Genomic DNA, 21,057 nt, shown 5'->3' on the forward strand with positions numbered 1-21,057 from the left:
AGCACACGCGTGTATATTTAACAGACAAGCATGAGAACTGAGAGAAATTCAACGTTGAGAAAAATGGTTTTCTGTGTAGCCTGTGAGCCTCCTACAGTGAAATGCTTTGGAAGAAAAGGGGATGATGTTGGTTTGGGGGAAGCCAACAGACAAAGGCAGTGTCCTGTACCAAGTGCTTCCATGACAACTGTCTTAGGATCCTATTATCCTTGAGGCTTCATTGTAAAGCACAAGCAGAGAGTTGGAAGATGAAGATATGAGCATGCTTAGATTGCTCTAATCTTCTTTTCCACATGAGAAACTTACATCCAACAGAGTTAAATGACTTCTTGGGGTCCTTTTGCCAGCTCCAACCCACTTAAATAACTGTAGTCTTAAAGTTTCTAAGTCAGGAGAAATATTCTGCTACCTATCATAAAACAATTGTGGTTTAGAGGTTCTGCTCCAAATTCACAGCTGCAGATCAATTTATACAAGTAAGTTACTAAATGACAAACATTGGAATCTCATTAGTGGGTAAATCCACCTCACTGCAGTGCTATAGAGATGGAGAAACAGAGGGTGCCATGGTGTTACACAACAGAGGAAAAGTTCAGGCATTGGCAGCCAGCCTCAGGCTCATACATTTGCCATAGCAGAACTGGGCAAGTAGGATTGGGATATTGTGGAAAAACTCAGATATCTGCTGTATCAGATAGTTGAATGAATAAATGGGGTAGAGGCAAATGAATAGATGTGTTTATACACAAGCAGGGTGTGTGAGCTCGAGCAGGTGTGTATTGGGCAGTGCATGAGTGTGTATGTGTGTGTGTGTGTGTGTGTGTGTGTGTGTATGTAGGCACAATATTGAACTGGGAGGCACCTGACTTTTGAAAATGGATGTGGCTTTTTGATTCTTTGATTTGATTTTTTGAGTCTAATGCTGCTTGATGACTTTTTTTTTTCAAGACAGGGTTTCTCTGTGTAGCCTTGGCTGTCCTGAAACTCACTCTGAAGACCAGGCTGGCCTTGAACTCAGAAATCTGCCTGTCTCTGCCACTAAGGTACAAGTGCTGAGATTAAAGGTATGTGCCACCACCGCCCAGCTTTGATGACATTTTTTTATCGAGATAAAACATAAATAAATGTTTGCTATAACCAACTGATTGTTCAGTGTTAGCTTAGCATGGCAGAGTACGGCGCAATCATTCAAAACACAGAGTTGTTCGCTAATATTAGATTTGTGATATGGCCACCAGCTGAGGAAGAATGAGAGTCTAGAAGGACAGACTAATAAAGAGAAAGGAGACCACAGTAACAAAGGATGAAGTATTTATTTAAATCTATTCTCGTTACATCGAAAGCTGAGTGCATTTATGATAGAGGATTAAAGGAAGAAGTTCTCTTTCCAGGTTCACCACTACGGTTACCAGGTTGCCATGCCTTCTGTTAGTATAATCCAGGTGTCGTGACTGCGATAATTTACAATTTATATCACAGAAAAATAATCTCAGGGTGGGAACTGCAAAATGAGGAGAAAAATACGAGAATCCAGCATTTTCATACCGTAAAGTTGTTATTTTATCAACATCCTGGAAATACTTTATTCCATATACAATCTTTGAGTTACACAATGCTAAAGGGAAATGTATTCATCCGCATGCAAAGCAATATAGCTTCAGGACACAGCTTTTAAATTGTACATCCCAAGTGACTGCAGAAGATGTTGTGAAGATGCTGTGAATATGAATACCTATTTCCTATGAGGAAAAAAAAAAGGAATTGTTCAGAATAATTATAGTAACCAGATGATATAACTAATTTATTCAGAAGACATTTCAATGTCATTCAATAAAAAACTGCTTATCCATCTCTTTATTAGTAAATTCCTCAGCACTTTTACTTGAATTAATTTTCATTTAAGAATGATGTATTAAAAATTAAAACATATATTTGTAAATAATTATAAAAACTAAGATTTATCAATAAATAAAGATTATAATGAATAATTATAAAAACTAAGACTTATCAAAAAATTTTAACTTAATTTTTTTTATTCCTGTACCTTTCTCTCTCTTTTCTGTTTTGTTTTGTTTCATTCTGTTCTAATGCTGGAGACTAAGTCAGGGACCCTACATATGCTAAGCAAGCACTTTACCACTAAGGTACATCCAGTCCCACAGCTCTGCTTTTAAATTGAGTAAATAATGCCACTTATAATGACATTTTATGGGTGTGTTAAAATTACAGCAATTTTAATGTGATATTATGGAATGACTTAATTTCCATATTTCATTCATGCTGATTTTGCTGATATTTGGTCTATCATAGACATCCAGTGAATGCTTTGTGTGTAGCTAAGTGGATAGAAACTTCCATAGAAAAGTTAAGTATGATTGTATATCCTTAAGTAACTTAAGTCATCATATGGATTACATAAGAGTCATCCACACACAGGAACAGCTAATGGCCGTATAACCTACATTTTTGAAAGTTTTGATAGATTTCAAAATTAACTAAGAAGCCCTTACTTGTCAGTGATCTTGGTTTGAATCAGCCAGTTGATGAAGTCCCTGGTGGCAAGGTTATCGAGAATTGTGTTCATCTCGTCAGAGAAGGAGCCGTCAGCATGTCTGCGGCCGAGTTCCTCGGCAATGGCGACTTCTTCCGGGAAGCTAAGAAAAGCAGGGCTGGAGTCAGTGTTTTTCTTAAGTAAATTCTTATGAACTGCTGATCATTGGTGATGTGAGTGGGAGCGGTAGGGAATAACATTCGAGGAGCTTCACTAAAAACCCTTATACAAACTTATACAAGGTGGAGACCATTAAAAGCTACGTTTTGGATCTCTGCCCTGAAGTGAAGCTTGCCTTTTTGAATAACCCCCGTTGCCTTAAAGATTTTAGCTAGTTGACAACTCATACCTTATTATTTAAAGTATTAGTTTTCTGAAACTCAACACAAATACATCGTGCTCTGGAAAGTCAGTGACTGCGAAAGCAGCCTTGCAAAACTCAGCAGTAAGGGATTAAAATCTCAGCTATTTTTTTCCCTCCACTCATTCTCCACAGTGGAATTCTGGGTATTTGTTACACACCATAGATACCCATGAAGTTGCACCATTGGTTTTGTAGGCAGGACGAGTAGCACTTACAAGTCAGCTACGGACTATAGATCTCCATCAAGATGCACCACTGGGTTTGTAGGCATGACAGGGAGCACTGACAAGTCAGCTTCCATACTAGTTCCCCCTCATTTCAATCTTTTCAGCAAGCATGTTTTAACTCTGCTTAAAAATCAGAGTTGAACATAAATTTTCTCCCACTTCATTTCAAATGCAAATCAAAATGGTCACAAGAAAATGAGATGGTTCGGGAGTGATGTGCGATGAAGATCTAAGCAAGCAACTAAGGAACTTGCTCTCCTTTTCACCAACATTGTGTGGCGATCTCTGTGGTGGCTGAGTACATGGTTAGATGTGGATAATGTCATTGCATGTTTGAAGTTTTATTAACACATGAATACAAGTTAAACGAATATGTAATTTCAAGTCAGACTTTGACTATTTTATTAAATATTGAAATTTTTTAAAAAAGTTTTCAGTACAGTTTTTCCCATAGGATAGTCTTTTTCTTTTTCTTTTTCAAATCATCAGGTAATCAACCAGAGACTTACTCTCGCCTTCCTCGGCCTTTCACCAGCCAAGCAATGAATTCCTTTGCTGCTTGGCCCTCCAAGTAAGAGCTCACATCACTGGTAAACGTCCCTTCAGCATGCCTCTCAAATTCATCATGACGTTTGGCAATGTTGTTCCTGAAAGAAATGTGGGAGCTGAATTGAAGCTTTGTATCTTTGCTAATGTGTTTCTCCCTGATAAGAGAGTCCTTAGGCTCAGGACTTAAAGGCAAGAGGGCTAAGGAGTTTGGGAGGTGAGAGCCATTATAAAATTATTTTGAAGTTTCATTAATGATCTGGGTTAAAATTTTGCGGGAAAAGGCTAATGACATTTTAACAGAGACTAAACCATCCCTCCCTTTTCCAGGGGCCATTTCTACCCCTCTGCTTCCTCAAGCCGAGGTTGTTACAGCTTCATTTACGTTTTACTTTATCTCAGGACAGGAAGGCTGCCTACTCTGTCTTGTTGCTCACAGTCAGAGTGGGTACTTGTTATCAAATGAACATCCAGTCAGAGTCAGTTAACTGATTCGAGGGAAAGCAAAGGACTGCCATGAATTATTATGAGAAGAACCATATGATAACGGATTAAAGAAAGTAAATGCTCTAGCGGGAGAGAAGCGAAGTGGGCTCTTATCAGCTGCAAGCGCGTGCGAAGAACCCAGGGGCTGCAGAACCAGCAGCCTGCAGTCCTGTGCTGCACATCGCCCTTTTGGAAGGTTCATCTTAAACAGACAACAAGTAGCTGAGGTTATGGGTTGATCGCCTTGTATTAGTTTGCCCACATTGTATCATTTCCACTCTAGAAAATCAGAACAATTGTTTTCAAGTCTATAAATGTGTGTCTTCTCACCGTTCGGACGCCTTACCTATAAGTCACTGGCAGGGACCCTGTCAACCCTCAGGTCTGCTCTGACCACTACGGCTGTCTCCCTTGCTGCTCTACTCGCCACTCCAAAGATATGTGTGCCCTGTCTCCTGATCTCATCCCCTCTCCCTACCCTTTTCGTCCCACCCAGACACAGCTATGTCCTTTTCCTGATTTTTAGATTTCCTCAGCTACTTGGTATGCAAAACTCCCTTTCCCATGTGGGCTATCCTCCAAAGAAATTGTGAAATTCCACCATCTCTGTGAAACTCTTGGGGATAATTTCCTCCAGTAGCCTAGAAGTAGCAAAGCCCCCAACACTCCTCAAACAAATTCCAGCATTAAAATGTATGCCTTATGATGGGTTTGTGTTCCTGTTTGCTGCCTTCTCTTTAAGCTCTGCAGCTAGCTAGGCTGTGATTTTAAATGCACTTCTTGGATTTTATTTTACAAGAGAATGGATGCATCTGCTTTTCGTACTTTATCAATGATCAACGCAGCTAAGGTATAATGTTGACTTGAACCCCTCGATTACATGTTGCGAATTTGCTCTAACTTTTAGTAAGAATGACATTCTCAACCTAGCAGGTCCCGAAAACTCAGTTCCCAGTTTTGAAAACTACTAGGAAAATTGCAGTTTAAAATAACAAACAGTCTTTGTCACAACAGTGTGTGGATAAGGAATTCGATAGAGCCAAGACAAGGGGGTTACAAGCCCAACCTCAAAAACATCCATCGTGAATAAGCCTGTTAGGTTAGCATGATAACCTAGGGGAGTCGGGAGAATTTCTTAATATGAATTTAAATTAATATGCATATGAAGTTGTCTACAACAACTTCAGACTTTTACCAGTTCCTCTTGGTGTTCATCAACCACTGCACAAAATCTTGGGCACGGCGGGAGTCCAGGTATTTGCTGTAGTCGCTGGTGAATGTGCCCTGTGAATGGCGCTTATCTTCATTCATCTGGTCAGCGTTGTCGCGCGGTTCTGTCTGGGAAGCTGGGAATGATCTGTAAGTGGAAGTGATTAAGCCGCTTAAATAATACTGCATGAGGAGGTACTCCAAGGGTAAGTGCTCCATGAGTACACACTTAATAATTAGGCTTATTGAGAAGACTCCTTGCTACAAAATAGAAGATTCCATGCTGTTTCTGTAAATGCCTCACAGTGGTCCTCAACCTTTCTGATGCTGTGACCCTTAAATACTGTCCCTCATGTTATGGTGACCCCCCAACCATAATGTTATTTCATTGCTACATCATAACTGTAATTTTACTACTGTCATAAATCATAACATAAACATCTGACATATGATTCCCCCAAGGGGTCACGAGCCACATGTTGAGAACCAATGCTTAGAAGGACCTGACCTGCTCATTGGACCAGCTTTAGTGTATTGGAAGATACTTGTTCTGAGACTTAGCAAACAGGTTTCTGAAACAGGATGAAAGAAATCTTTTCAAGTAATTAATCTACTCATGATTATGCTAATATGACAGAGGAGAACAGTGACTTGAATATTTTAAAACTTTAAGAATCCCAAATCATGTGTTTGGGCAGCATATCTATGCCCCCAAATTTGTCTTGCACATACTAATGTAAAAAAAAAAGCTCAATTAGTTAGCTATACAGTAGCTAAAGATTGGAGAAAGGGACAAAAAACACCATCTGCTAATTTGAAAATTCCTGGTGGATATTCCTATGTATCTGGTTGGCATGAAAACTATACAGGGACATCAACGTAATAATCACAAATGGTATACTATTTTACTTGTCAAATTAAAATTATTAAGCAGTAGAGAGGGTAAAATATTTCTCTACTGCTCATGGGAAGAGAGGTGAACTTCCATAGCTTTTCTGAAGGGCAAAAATCAGCAAGGTTTTTTGTACTAATTCTGGCTTAAACTCACTCAAACCCTTTGACACAATAAATCTACCCCAGAAAGTATTAAGAAATATGAGGCAAAAATGCATATGGACACACCTCCTTCGTAGCACTCTTCTTGGGTAAATTTTAAGACTTCTTTAAATGCCCAGTAGAAGAGGAATATGGAAATAAACATAGCATATAATGTAAACAGCATGGAACTCTTATAAATCAGATATGTAACAAGTGCCATACTAACAGAGAAAGCTTCAGTATAACTTCAAGAGAAAAAGTATTTCGTGGCAATGGAAGCTCAGAGATATTTGTATTATAGTTCACACAGGAAGTGAGGAAGGGCTAGGAGGAAAGGGGGGGCAAACTGATATAATGCTATTTCAATTAAAAGCTTATTTAAAAATCTTTAAAACCCAGGAAAGTAACACACTAGTTTTATATATCTTGAATTTTTTCCTCTGGGCAGTAGACATTTGAACACTTAAAAATGTTGCATAATTTTTAACATTTTGCATCTTAAATATATATGATTTTTATAATTCACAAAAGATAATGCTATTTTTAAAAGCATAGAAGGGAACTGGGGTTGAAATATTTAAAACAATGAACGAAAGTTTTTCATCTGAAGGATCCAAAGGGCTATAGCTTCCCACTGACACGCTTCTAAGCTCAGCCACCCCATTGCTGGTGCACATGTAACCTGATTCGTATCCTAGAACATCCCACCTTTATCACCACTGTGTTTTCAATATTTCAGACTGTGCAGAGAAGGTATCCCGCCAAACCACCTGGACCATAATCACCAATCACGGTTCTCACAGATTTCATCCTAACCACAGTGACAGGTTAGTCTACTGTTTAGTACCTGGGGTTCTCCTCTGTGTCTTGAAGGGTATGCTGCCAACTGCCTTGTACCAGCATTAGAAGCAATCCAGCCACAAGGTAAACAGTCTTCATTTTTTTTTCTGCCTGATGGAACACAAGGGGGTAGAGGGATAATGGGGGAGCAGGGCAATCCAAATGAGCTCAGTTTTGACTAAGTTAATATTATACACAGACAAAAGTTATCCTGTCTGATTTATCCTGCTTATGGTTCTAATGTCACGTTAAATTCAAATAGAATATATAGCACAACCTCCCCCCACCCCCAGTGAATTTTGATAAGGAAAAAAATAACACAAAGGGTCTGTTCTACTATTAGGCTTTTCATTAATGTAGGACATTTCTGTTAATGTTTAGAAGGCTCCTTTCCAGACTTGAAATAAAAGTGTCCACAATAAACATTTAAAATACCCTCTGTAGATGATATGCTGCATATGGTTAGCCTGAGTGGCACCTTATCCATAACACCACCCCTTCACTATCAGTCTGGCTTTCAATTAATCGTCCTTCACTTCCAAGCATTTACATTATACTGCATTTCAACCATCTTAAAGCTGCCTCGGGCTACAACTTGGCATACCAGCTGTCGGTTCAGATGTATTATTCATTTATATTTTAAATAGTGTAACTTGGTCTAGACTTTGTAATTATAAAGCGGCCAACAGATTTGAGGTATTTTAGGGTGCTTTGACCTGTTCTAAATTAAAGGAAAAAAATCATTTTAAAGACAAGCAATTTGCAATAAGAACTAATGCTCCTGGCAACTTGAACAATCACAACTAAGAAATTAAAGATTAGTATCCTAGGGAAAATTAGTGCTTGCTTTTGAAGTCCCATAGTCCCTCAGTTGTTTGGTAATTATATTCAGTCTAGGAAATGACATTTCCTATTAGTGACACTGTAGGTCTGTCTGCAGCATACACCTGGTTTTTTGTCTGTTTGTCAAAAACAGATACCCTGTGAAACCATAAGATAGCAGGGGTGTGGTGATGAGGATGTGGGCCTACATGAATGTGGGCCAAGATGCCTCTAAAGACTGAGCCCTCCTTCTGCTTTCTGAGTCCACAATGTGCCACAGGCTTCTCTCTGCAACCTTCCAACTCTAATGTTTTATTTTTGAGAAATGGGAATTTCAGCCCAAGTTTCATTATGTTTCTCTACAAATAAATGAAATGAGTATTTTTAGCAAATGACATTTGGTTTGGAATAAGGATTTTACAAATATTATCGTTTTTAAAACATCAAACTTTTCTTTAACATCTATCTCAGCCATATTTACTGTCTTTGGCAGTGAAATAGACTGTCATACCTGGAGTGGTGGCTTTGTGAAATAATAAATACTTATTGATGAGCTTGCCAATCGGACAAAGCAGCATAATACAAATTATGCTTTCATTCTCTTTGATTATCAACATTAAATGTCTACTTTGACATGTCTTCGATTGTACCTTTCAATGGTAATGTGTTATTACGATTTTGAAGATTAAAAGCAAGCATTTCCTTTTAGGACCATAATGCTATTGGAAAGCCTCCTGCAAAAGACTGAACAGTGCCAACTCAGTCCTAAATAAACCTGCCCACCCAAAATCCCTGAAAGTTCTGAGATGGCCCTGGTCATATCTAGAAAGGGTAGGCTTTGAACAGACAGTACTATGAGAACGTATGTCTTCTAATGCAACCTCCTGATATAACTCACTTTCCTTTGTCCACTTCTTGAAGGTTAAGAAACTTCTGAGAAGTAAAATAATTAATCCATTGCTTTAATACTATGGTTGAGAATTAAATATATTATTTTAGTATCAACATTGTATCCAGTAAGAAATTTACAGTTACTTCTCTCCTCTTTTAGCTAGTGTAAAGAAAGAGAATGATATTTTTGAAAAACAAACAAACAAACAAACAACAACAACAAGGAAAAATGCCACAACTTTCCAATCAAAATTAAAATTAGACTATAGCCACAGTACTACTCTCTGTTTGGAAAGCCTTAGAAGAAGAATCTTAGATTTAGGAAAGAAAAAATTATTTTATTTTCCTAAGATATATTAGTGTTGTAGGATACATAAACACTTTCCACTTCATTATCTCCTTTAATAATGAGTCCCTAGATAAGTGGCTCTCAGCCTTCCTAATGCTGTGACCCTTTATTATAGTCCTACATGTTGTGGTGACTCCAAGCATAAAGTTATTTTCAATGTTACTTCATAACTGTAATTTTGCTACTGTTGTGAATCATAATGTAAATATCTAATATGCAATACTTATGAGGGGGATGTTTGACCCCCAGAGGGGTCATGACCCACAGATTGAGAAATAACTGCCCTAGAATTTATTGAAACACACTATGCTTGATGGTTGACCTCATTGCTGGCATTTGTGAATTAGAGCTTTTTCTTTATGAAGTTAAGAAGGGACTTCAGAACATCTGATTGGTCTTTCTAAAGAGATGCATAAAAGTTCATTCCAGATGTAGCTACTTTAGATTTTATTTACAATTATTAGTTAGTATATGGTAAATAACTGTTATTTTATAACTCATACAAAGAAATTCCCAGTTATTGATGATGCTTGTTTTCTGCTCCAAAGATGTTATCTTTAATTTGCAAAGGGTTGATATTTAGGCCTTGATACTTTGAAACATTTATTAGAAACCTGGATATTTGAAAGATGAACTGAATATCTTCTCTTAGAAAACAAGAGCTTTAAATAAAAGCTTTTATTTCATAAAGAGAAACTGCTGTTGTAGTCTTGGTAATGGACACATTTTCTTGTGAAATTAAAAAGCCCCTTCTGTTCAAAGTAGTATGCGCGTCTTTCAAGTCAAAGCAAAAATATTTATTTTTCAGGGTATTTACTTATTTGAACATACTGTTCACATTGTAACAAATGCACTGGTCTAAATCTTTGTTTTTCCTTCTATTTTATAAGTGCATTGTATTATTTCTCGAAGTAATTTGCGAATTCATTACAATAAAGTAGGTATAAATCTGGTCAATAACGCTCTGATCTAAATTGTGTTCTTCATAGTCCTATCAATAAATTAAAAGATGAAAAAACAGCATCTTAATTCATAGTGCTTAAACATCCTTCACGGCCCACCATCCTCTAGACAGTCCCCAAGGCACAGTGTGCCTCTTACCTGGTGAGACTGAGCTGCCAGCAGGTGTAGACAGAGGGAGCTCCCTTGGGAACTTTGAGTGTGTTCTGTGTCCAAGCTCTGCCTTTCTGCACCAGGGTACTGTGCTTTTATACACTCTCCAGGCTGTTTAGCCTTGCAGATATTACGCTGACAATATAAATTTCTCATCTGTAAATAATGGGGTTTTGTTCAAATGATTTCACTCGCCTACTCACTTTGCTCATCTGCTTTTTACGCTGATAGCGGGTTGAGACCTCAGAGGCCCGGAAACATTTTATTTACTCTTGTGCCTTTCTGTTTGGGAATGGAAAGGGCAGTTTGGAAATCCACCCTTCAATCTCAATCAGGCATGAAAAACTGCTAAAGTTCTCTGAAGTGAATTTTGACGTCAAATGAGCCTAGTCTCATCTGAGGGTCTTGTCCCTTGATTTGATATTTGGCCATTTCCTGAGTTCCTGAATAACTGATAGATCATTCATCTAGGCAAACAAATCACTCACCCAGTACACACATATCAATAACCCACTCATCCACATTGTATGGAATAAATTTGTATTTTCTTTGTGGGGAGATTTTAAATGTCAATTAAAATGTAATGTGCACCATGTTAATGAGACACAGAAGGCAAAATGAGAATACCCAACATCAGTGATGCTGATAGCAAAGGGTCTATTATTTCTTTTTCATCTTGCGAAAATGTTTTAAATCAAATTTTACTGAGAAGGGGTGGGGCATTAGAATACAAAGAAAGATACAGGAGGCAAACTATTGAGAGGAGATGTATGCTGTTACTTTCTAGAATTTCCAGCACGTATATAGGTCCTTACTAATTATAGTATGTAGCAGATATAATTGTAGCCATTTCAACAGAAGAAAAAAATAAGTTGGGAAACAACCAGGATGTATGGATAGACAGCATGAAACTACTGTGATCCTAAGTATGTTTTCTTCCCTACTACCATCAATAAGCTATGCGACCTTGGCCAAGCCACACATTTTTGTGGATTCTATTGCTGGATTTGTGAGAACAGTGGTTAAGCATTTATTTAAAATGAAACTCATATTCTATATGACAAGATTACCACAGAATTTCCCACCTAAGTCTGGGTGTCCAAATGTATCAACTCCACAGTATAATTGATAACTTTCATAGAAATAGACCATTGAAGCAGCTGGAGGAGAACTCTAAATGAACTTAATTCTTCGGTATGGGCACTAAACTCACTGGTGGACATGGAGCTACATTAAGAAATAGGTACCATTTTCCATGTCAGTTGGGAGACCTTCCTGAGGGGTTTTATGCTAGTAGTTGTCATTGATGGTATAAAGCCCTGGAACCTAGAGTTAGGTCCAAGGATCAGCATACATGAGATCCTATTAAAAACAGAAAATCTCACGCCTCAGGTCTGATTTACCTGCATTTTATCAAGCCCCCCGCTACCCCCAGGAAATCTATTAGCAGGTTAAGCTGAAATCACAGCTGTATAAATTATCAAGTTCACTTTTTCATTAGTGCTGTTGGTGTCTTGATCCAAGGACAGCTCTTGGCAGAGCCAGCAGATGGGGTGAAAGAGCAGAGAAGGGTGTCCAGCTCCAAGTCTGGCAGAAGTAACTCAATTGCACAGATTGAGCTTGGAAGTGTAGACCGGCTTAGAGCAGAACTAGATTGCTCTTTATAAGTGCAAGTGTCAGGAGTGTAACAGCCACACCTTTACTAAATGTTTTGTCACCTTCCATCCCTTTTATCCTGTCTCCATTTTCCCTCTCCTTTTCTCATCTCCCATTTTTTTCTACCCCTCTCTTCTCTCTTTTGCGATACTATCAGTTTGTGAAGCATCCCTAAGCAGAGGGCTCTGCAGATGATGTTTAAGATGTCTAAAAGCTGTACATATAGCACCAGAGTCTTGGTAAAACTTTCTCTCAGTAGCTCCCTCCTTACTTGCCTTCTGCTAGGTTAGAAGTAACCATCCCCTTTCCCACCCCCACCCCCAGCAAATAGTTCTATAACTCTACCTCCACCCTACTAATTCTGGCTCTTAGAGGTAAGAGCAGCATGGAGATAAACCTTATAACAATCCAGAAGCATTCTGTGTAGTACCCTTCTCTTCCTCCACACACTAGGAGGAACACATAAGCTTCTTAATAGACATTGTGTTAAGAGCCAATATAGGTGCTAAGATAATCTTTAAATGCAGTTGAGTGTATAGATTCAATAGTAACTTTAGCATCAACCTCTACTTGGCCTTCATTTCCCATCAATGCAGTTCTTCAATTATTTATTTGTATGGTAGGGACAGTGGTAGGCATGTAGTAAAAGATTAATATTAAAAAGTCCGGCTTGAAGCAGAACAGTTGTGTGTTTAGTAAGGAGGATGCCTAGAATTGTTCTGTTGGAGTCAGCGCGGAGGGCGTTGGTTGTCAGTCATATTATATAATGGTAGATATGATTTACCTTCCTGAAAGGTTGATTTTTCTGACCTGTAATAAAGTAATGATTATACTATGAAATATAGTAAAATATTTTTACTCTAGCATTTAAGATAAAAGAAGGTACATTGTCAGCAAAATTTTATTGTTCTTTCTGAGGGTTAAGATAAAGGACGCCTTCCATTGTGGGCAGCTACACAGGCCCACAAGCTTAGAAAGTCCAATGCTTGCTTTAATCCTTCTGTCTTACTATCTTGAATTTCTTACAAGGTTCCACATTTTTATTTGCAAAGATTATGTAGCTGGTTCTGCAGAGGACTTCACTCTGGCCTGATGTCATGTAGGGTGTGAGGTTGGTGTACATTGATTTCTGACAACTCTGGAGGATATTGAGACTGAAATGTCTGGGAATGAAAAAGACAGAAGCATTGAGTAACCATATATCAGACTACTTTTTGTGTTAGAAGAATAAATACATATATTTACTCACAACTACATTAAAATTGGAAGGACACACAAAGCACTGACAAAAGCTTACTTAACTCTAGAACACAGCATGGAGCCATTGAAGGCTAGGCTCACAACCAAAAATATAAAAGAGGCTGGATGCACAAGAGTAAATGCCATCCTGTGTGGATCCAGATGTGTGTGTCCAAAGACAGACGAAACTGAGGCTTTAATATGGGCCCAAATTGTGGCTATTTCTTGGTTGAGGCCAGAAGAAATTGCCTTGGGTAGAACTTTTTGGTAAGAAAAAAATCCTTTATTGTAATAATTGTCAAGAGAAGCAAGCCAAAACAAATTATTTCAGCTTATGTAAACTGCATATTTACATACGTACATACATATGTATATATATACATACATAAATACATATATATATGCACATATATAATATAAAGGTGTGTGAAGGTTAAGTGCAGGCATAGATAGCATCACAGGCAATACTGGTAGTTTTCAGATCACTGGTATATTATGTGGATCTGCTTGCATGGCATGTGTATGACATTTTTCATAGCAAACAGTAAAAAGAAAACTATGATAGACCCTGTTAGGACTGACTTATTAGTAGCAATTCACAAATTGTTTTGGAAATCAAGAGTGTGCCCTCTCAGTTACTGAGTAGAAAGGAGGTAAAATATGTGAAAGCACAGAAAAGCAACGAGCCTGCTATAGGTTACAACACTCTTCTCCATAAGGTTTTGTCAAAATGGGTGGAAACCTTCAAAAGACAAAAAAAAAAAAAAAAAAAAAAAAAAAAAAAAAAAAAAAAAAAAAAAAAAGAAAAGGAAACAATAAATTAATTGTGACATTTGAGGGAAATGTTTATGTCAACTGGCTTTTTTTTTGTTTTTGGCTTTGAAGATTAAAGAAAAGGTTGAACCAATGTCATATAAAAACAAGGAAAAAATTTATAGAATCAGTTCATACAATGTCATGCCTTTCATGTTTTCATGGGTGACTTGATGGGCTTAGGGATGCAGGGATGGTAAAGGAAGAGCTTCCGGGGGCTTCAAAGAGAGCATAGGATGTGAAAAATACCCTTCGTGAGAGATATTTAAGAATCAGTTCATGACCATCCATCTGGAAAGATCTGGAGCATGCCTGTGGAGGAGGGGGAGGCTCCCTAATCAGATGGATGGACACTTTTCTTGCCCTGAGGCTCTGAGACCTTGTAGACAACTTACTTACAAGTCTGTGCAGGGGACCGTGTGGCATTATGGCTTCACAGTCGTTGATTTTATCTTTTGTAAGATCCCTTGTATAATGAGATGTTTAAAATTGTTCTAAGTTTCAGTTGTTATTTTTATTCTTAAAGCGAACAAAAAAGAGAAAGAAAACAAAATCACATTTGTACAAAAGAATCTTATCTCATAATGTATAAGCAGAATATATATTTATGTGTATAAATACATATATATCATTGAATACATGTGCTATGCTACTATTTTTTGCATATTGTAGCTATAAAAAACCAAACCATATGTCATTACATTTATCCAACCTCTTGCTCATCTGGAAAGATTTTTTTTTCCTTCAAGCTTCTAAGAGGCTTTAATGTGAACCAATTAAAACATTGTCATTTTCAAAGTCTTCTCAGAAAGGAAGTAACTTCAGCCATTAGAAAATGTAACATTTGAGATCTGAATACTAAAAATAAAGAAATTGTAAAATGAAGTCATCAACACTGTTGTCTGTTCATTGCGCTTTGTAATCAGCTTTTGCCCCTGCCTGAGAGTTGCTCGGCATCGCCAAGTCACATGTAATCAGATGGATTGTGAAGATAGGCCCAGCTTTTTGGTGCCACTGGAGTGATAAAATTATGGAAGATGTTGTGTAAAGCCATGCAGACTATTGCCTGATTTAAATAGAACCCTCTTTATTTTAGTTCAATTTATCATTTAGTGGGTTTTTTTTCTTCAATCTTAGAGAACAATTTTGTATGTTTCCACTTCGTAATGAACTCCTGAAGTCATTTGTTCTGTGGTCAAGGCCAGGTCTGTGGCTGAAGTTCTCTAGTCCTGGTCATCCCCTGCTGAAAGGTCCCTTGAGAGGTCCCTTCTTTGCTGTTGTGCTGCAGGGAACAACTAGACTCACCTCTCACCACATTTCAGTAAGAATCCTTTTCCATTTTAATCAAAATATTTTCCATTGATGGATCACACTAAAATATGAACTGTTGGCTTTTCTTGAAGCTGAAGAGAAACTCTTGCTTTCTCTCATCTGTCTGGTCTGTAGGCATCCACATCCTTTTCCATAAACCAGTCAACAAGGAATCAATGACCATGACTATTACAATTCTTTCTGTATCCCTTCGTTATAGCTTCTAGGCATAAAGCATGACATCACAAAAACAAAATGCTGCCCTGACTATCTGAATGATGGTTTCACTTATCAATTCACTTCTAATATTTTATGGTCCTCAGAAGTACATCATATAGGACAGTTGACATTGATGAAAATGATGAAATAAAAATGATAAACCCCAAAGTACATATGAGTGAATATCTTGGTCCAAAATATAATATCCATTTTAGTGGATAGTCTACAACACCAAGACAGCAGATTCATTGAATTTATTTTTGCTTTTCACTTGACACTCAAATGTAGGCCAGGTATTTTAAAGGCAATAGTTTGAATGGAATGGAGAATAGTTCTGGTGATTAAGGCCAGGATTTTCCTTCACTTTGTGAATGAGAAGCAAATCCCTGAGAATAGAAATAGCTCTCATTTATTCTATGTAGCCCTTAAGCCCCTCAGGGGCAGATCTAGGTCTAAACCCACTCACAGATGTCAGATAGCTAAGTGCAAATCTCGAAGTGTTAAACAATGGCAACTAGGGAGTGTGATTAGGTGTTTCTGAGTAGACTCAGAGAACTGACCATTGCTGCCTTCTAATATTGCCATCTCTCCAATAAAGTAAACCCAAACTCCTCCGCAGTCTCTCTCTTGTCCCCTTCCCTAGCCCTTGACAACTGCCAGTCTATATTTATATGTTAGATTATGCTTCATATTTCACATTATTAGAACTACTCTCATATAATGTCTAACATCTTTTGCTTAGCATAATACCTTTAAAGTTCATCCATATTGCAGCAGGAACCAGTAATTCATTTTTATATGGCTGAATAATACACTAGTGTATGTACAATCCAGTGTTTTGGTTGTTCATTTCTCATTTGATGGGCATTTGGATTGTTTCCACTTTTAAGTCATTGTGAATAATGCCATTTTCAATGTTTGTGGACAAGATCTGGTGTGGATATACCTTTAATTATTTTGTGCAAATAAGTAGGAGCAGAATTTTTAGGTTATGTGATTATTCAATGTTCATCTTTCTGAGAAACTTCCAATTTCTTTCCCAAGTGACAATGAAGGTTTCATTTTTAGGTACCTGAGTCACAAAAGGTTTACTATATCACTCGATTGACTTTTTTTTCTTTTATTGTCTTCAGCAGCTAAAGATTTCACAGAGGGCATGAGAAGCACTTAGGACTGGAAACCCAGCTTCCAGAGTCTAGACTGAAGACAGGGACAGTCAGGGATAGAAGGACTACTCTTTGGAAGAGTAATCAGGGAGCTGGAAGACCAGAACACAGGGATTTGAGAAGTGAGTTTCTAACATCTACAAAGCTTAAGTAATCTGACTGCACACACACAGGATATAAAATGTAGACCTTGGATGAAAGGAACTTGGATTAACTTACAGGTGTCTTCTTTGCTTTAAATAGAGGTGTGGTTAGAGTAAGTAGAACTTAAATCGTAACTTTATTGTAGAGGAAAGTGGATTTTTGTTGGTGGTGTTTTGTTGTTGTTGTTTGCTTGTTTGTTTTTCCTGGCAAGAATAGACCAAAATAGGAGTCTCCAAACCATGAGAGCGTCTACTACCCAGGAGTTGTCCCTTTCTTCGACAGAAGACATTCTGCTGTAATGTTTATAGAGGTGACACGGAAGCTTTTGTGGATTATTTATACTAAAAGACCAGGCCTTATTAAAAATTGTTTGGGTGAAAATTTTCATAACTACACCTTTAAAATAATCAGAGCAGTGGTGTTTACTGCTCTAACCAACACCTCTGATATCTGCCATCTCATTTCATTCGAAAATAAAGACTCATATCCAGTAAGCAGTTTTTCATTTCCTTCCCACCCACACAGCTCTTGACAACCACCAAACTGAATTCTGCTCTTTTGGATTTGCCTATTTGGACATTCTATGTATGTGAAATATGGCTTCTTTCATTTAGTATTGTATAACTACTCATTTACATTGTGATATGTGAAAGTTTTATGCTCAAATAGTATTCTCTTTATATATACACACAAGCACACATGTAAATATGTGTGATATATATACATATATATTATACATTTATGTATATATATGTGTATGTGTATGAGTATGTGTATGAGTATGCATATGTGTATATGTATGTGTATGTGTATGTATATGTATATATTAGACTGCTCAGCCCTTCCCCACTGATTTGATAGACTCTTGGGCTGCTTCTATCTACTGGCCATTACGGAAAGCACTGCAGTACCCATAACCAGGGGGTACTTAATTTAAGCTTTTACTTGTACTTTTCTAATAGCTAAGTTCATTGAGGAGAAATGTTCATTCAAGACCTTTTCAAATTTAAAAATAATGTTCATTTTTTGTTATTGAATTGTAAGAATTTTTATGTATGTGCATGTATACATATATATCTATAAAATACATAAATATATTTATAAAATTACACAAATATATCTATAAAATTACATAAACACATAGACAATGTATATAACAAATATTTAGATACTTTCCAAAAATAGATATTTTAATGATAAAAATTAAATACTTTTTAAAAGTTACACTTATTTACCATACTTTCATAGTTTTTGTGACTTTACATATTTTTTGAGAAATATGACACAAAGTTGATGTGAGAATTGTTTTTTATTTAGAATATTTGTTATATATCATAAAAATTTGATAAATTCACAATTTTTTAAAAAATAATCCACACAAAGGTACATCAAAGGTCTTACAGAAGAAATTTGTACTGTGTTTCTCCTAGAACTTGGCTTTCTTACTTAAGAAGATTATATAAATAATATTTTATGGTTCCTGATACTATAACTTGCAAAAGCAAATAATAAATGTTGAAGGTACTTTGACAATTTGTAGGTATACTTGGCTTTTGTTTTAACAAAAATGGACAGCTGTTAAGTAACAAAGGAGTCAGACCTGACCTGGAAGAAATTTTTCAGTGACTCTTGGGAAGTTTTCTTTGTCACTCTAAAAATGTACTCTGAAGAAAAGAAGCTTTAGATGTACACAGTCAGTCTTCTTTCTGCCTGGAGCTTGGTTGTTTTTTGTTCAGAGTGTGGTTGGCATGATATACTCCATGCTAATTTGGGACCATTGTTAACTGATATCATGGAAGTGTCCCCTACCTACGTTTCCATGGCTGCAGGGTAGGAGTTGACAGGAGAGCAGGCATGGGAGTGTATGATGCGCCAATGACATTCGCTAGAAGACATCAGCAAGGACACTAATGGTGTGGAGAAGAGATGGTGGGAAGATTGGAAAGCTGCTATCATTTTGAGTCTAGGCCTGAGTGAGATTTACAGATGGGATAACTTTCTCTGTTTACACACACAATTTCACTGTGACCAGAAAGAAGCTATAGACCCTGTGGTAGTCATTACATTACCGAGCACTGTAAAGCTTCATTTTCAGATCAACCTATCTATGTTTATTGGGCAACCACTTAATAGACACTCCATTGACTATACTTAATTCTAATAATGGCTGATAAAGAGCTTACTACAAATGCTGTAATTTGATACTAGTAGTCAGGAGTTCATGGTCCCAAAGGGGATGAGTCCGTTACACTTAATTTACTTTTTTTGTTTTAAATCACAAATACATATATTTTTACTTCAGATTTGCAGTTTCATATCAGACTGAGGGGCACAGAGCTTCAGCTATAGTTTACAGTCAAAAGAAATAAAGCACACTATTATTTAATGTAGAAACAGATACCTGTGTGCCATTTAGAACTCACTCTTTTGGTTTCTCTCTTTGAAACTGGGAAGGTGTGGGAAAATCAGACCCTTATTTTTGTGTAGCTGCTGTGGGAGACAACAGTTCTCATGCATTGGAAGCTCCTACTAACTCACTTACCTTTACTTTGCAGGGTCCTCATTGTAACTGACTATCCTTGGTCACTGGGTAGCTTCACCCATTCTGATTGCCCTTATGACCTCAAAGATTACTTTAACAGGGAACTTTATGCCAAATTGTCTAAGAGTTTATCTAATAAAATTCCAACCAGCATTTAAATATGTTTCACCAAGGAAGATGTGGATAGTGATGATGATGGTGATGGTGGTGGCAAAGTGAGCACAATTCATCAAAAATATTTTTCTCTCAATGCTGCCTAAGTCGGGGAAACTATTTCTACATTAGTATTCCTTGGGGATCTATGATTGGTATCCAATGAAGCACTTCCCAATGTATCCCCCGCCCCAAAAAAATAGGGCATTAGTAAGACCCATTAACATCCCATCTGATTTGAAAGTCATGAATCTAGCTTTATTGCATAGAGATGGGAAGAGTAACTAAGCCTTAGAAAGAGAGATCTACCTAAAAAAGAAGCACAGTTATTTGGACTCTTACAATTTGCAGGAGGACAAGCTATTCTCATCTGCCTCAGTGGGACCTCGGAAAGTTCAGTTAGCTCATGTTGAATCATCAATGACAAAGATATAATCCACAGCCGGGCAGTAGTAGAGCACACCTTTAATCCCAGCACTTGGGAGGCAGAGGCAGGCGGATTTCTGAGTTTGAGGCCAGCCTGGTCTGCAGAGTGAGTTCCAGGACAGCCAGGGATACACAGAGAAACCCTGTCTCCAAAAACCAAAATCAATCAATCAATCAATCAATCGAGAAATAAAACAAAAACAACAAAAAAAAAAACTATAATCAACAACGTACAGCTTCTGGAAGGCACATTCCATTGAGATATTTATCATGACTTCATATTATCATCAGAATTTCAAAGAGAACTGATAAAATTTTTAGGAACTGAACTTGGGATCTATCAAAGGGCCAAGACAGGTGTGGAGAAATGTTTTATAATGTAAAATAAGACTTTGCTGCTTGAACTATGTTTATTAAACAAATTATGTCTTCAAAGTTAACATTAGTTACAAGGTAAAGATTTCTCTACCCTGAAGGGAAACTGGAGAAGAGCAGTATTTTTAAACGAGAGCTGTCAGGTTCCTTTCACTTCGGATAGTAATCTGACGTCTCCCAGTCTGAACACTTTGTGCCACGTGTGCTCAGTGTGTGGTGTCCCTTTGGTGACTCATCCAGAAGCAGCAGTGTCTAAGCTGGGACAATGCAGTAGGCTGTTCCCATTTCCCAGTCCAAATTATTTTTGTTGAACAGACTTGTGTCTTTTCTATCTCTGAATAGATTCACTCCTCCTTAACCCTGTTCTGCTCTGGCCCACATCCTTCTCAGGAATTTTCTTCTTTACTCTTCTTTGAGGGGGCTGGCAAAGTTCTGTTACATGCTAGGTTCCAGGAAGCCTAAACTGTCCTCTGGGAAGGTCTTACAAAGAAAACACTCAGCAAGTGCTCACTGAGCTCTTCATTTTAGGTACCGTTTTGGTACTGGAGGTAGAGAGATTAAATAACAGGTGAAGCTT

At 37.5% G+C, this 21,057-nt stretch overlaps 1 protein-coding gene across 1 annotated transcript; it reads right to left on the reverse strand.

Annotated features, from left to right (window-relative positions):
- Positions 1-1,294: 1,294 nt before the first annotated feature.
- Positions 1,295-10,506, reverse strand: Gcg (glucagon). Its single transcript, XM_031373385.1, has 6 exons — positions 10,425-10,506; positions 7,269-7,372; positions 5,370-5,531; positions 3,652-3,789; positions 2,511-2,654; positions 1,295-1,739 (listed from the first exon to the last, which is right to left on the reverse strand). The coding sequence occupies exons 2-6, from the start codon at positions 7,358-7,360 to the stop codon at positions 1,733-1,735; spliced, it is 543 nt and encodes a 180-aa protein (XP_031229245.1). The 5' UTR covers positions 7,361-7,372; positions 10,425-10,506; the 3' UTR covers positions 1,295-1,732.
- Positions 10,507-21,057: the final 10,551 nt, after the last annotated feature.

The sequence above is a fragment of the Mastomys coucha genome, unplaced genomic scaffold (assembly GCF_008632895.1).
Source record: "Mastomys coucha isolate ucsf_1 unplaced genomic scaffold, UCSF_Mcou_1 pScaffold15, whole genome shotgun sequence".
NCBI classification, from domain to species: domain Eukaryota; kingdom Metazoa; phylum Chordata; class Mammalia; order Rodentia; family Muridae; genus Mastomys; species Mastomys coucha.

Excerpts from the sequence above, each read along its gene's own strand:
- Gcg (XM_031373385.1), bottom strand. The coding sequence starts at position 7,360 with ATGAAGACTGTTTACCTTGTGGCTGGATTGCTTCTAATGCTGGTACAA. Across the intron at positions 5,532-7,268 it reads GACACAGAGGAGAACCCCAG|ATCATTCCCAGCTTCCCAGA; the intron begins GTACTAAACAGT and ends TTCCACTTACAG. Across the intron at positions 2,655-3,651 it reads AAAGGCCGAGGAAGGCGAGA|CTTCCCGGAAGAAGTCGCCA; the intron begins GTAAGTCTCTGG and ends TGCTTTTCTTAG.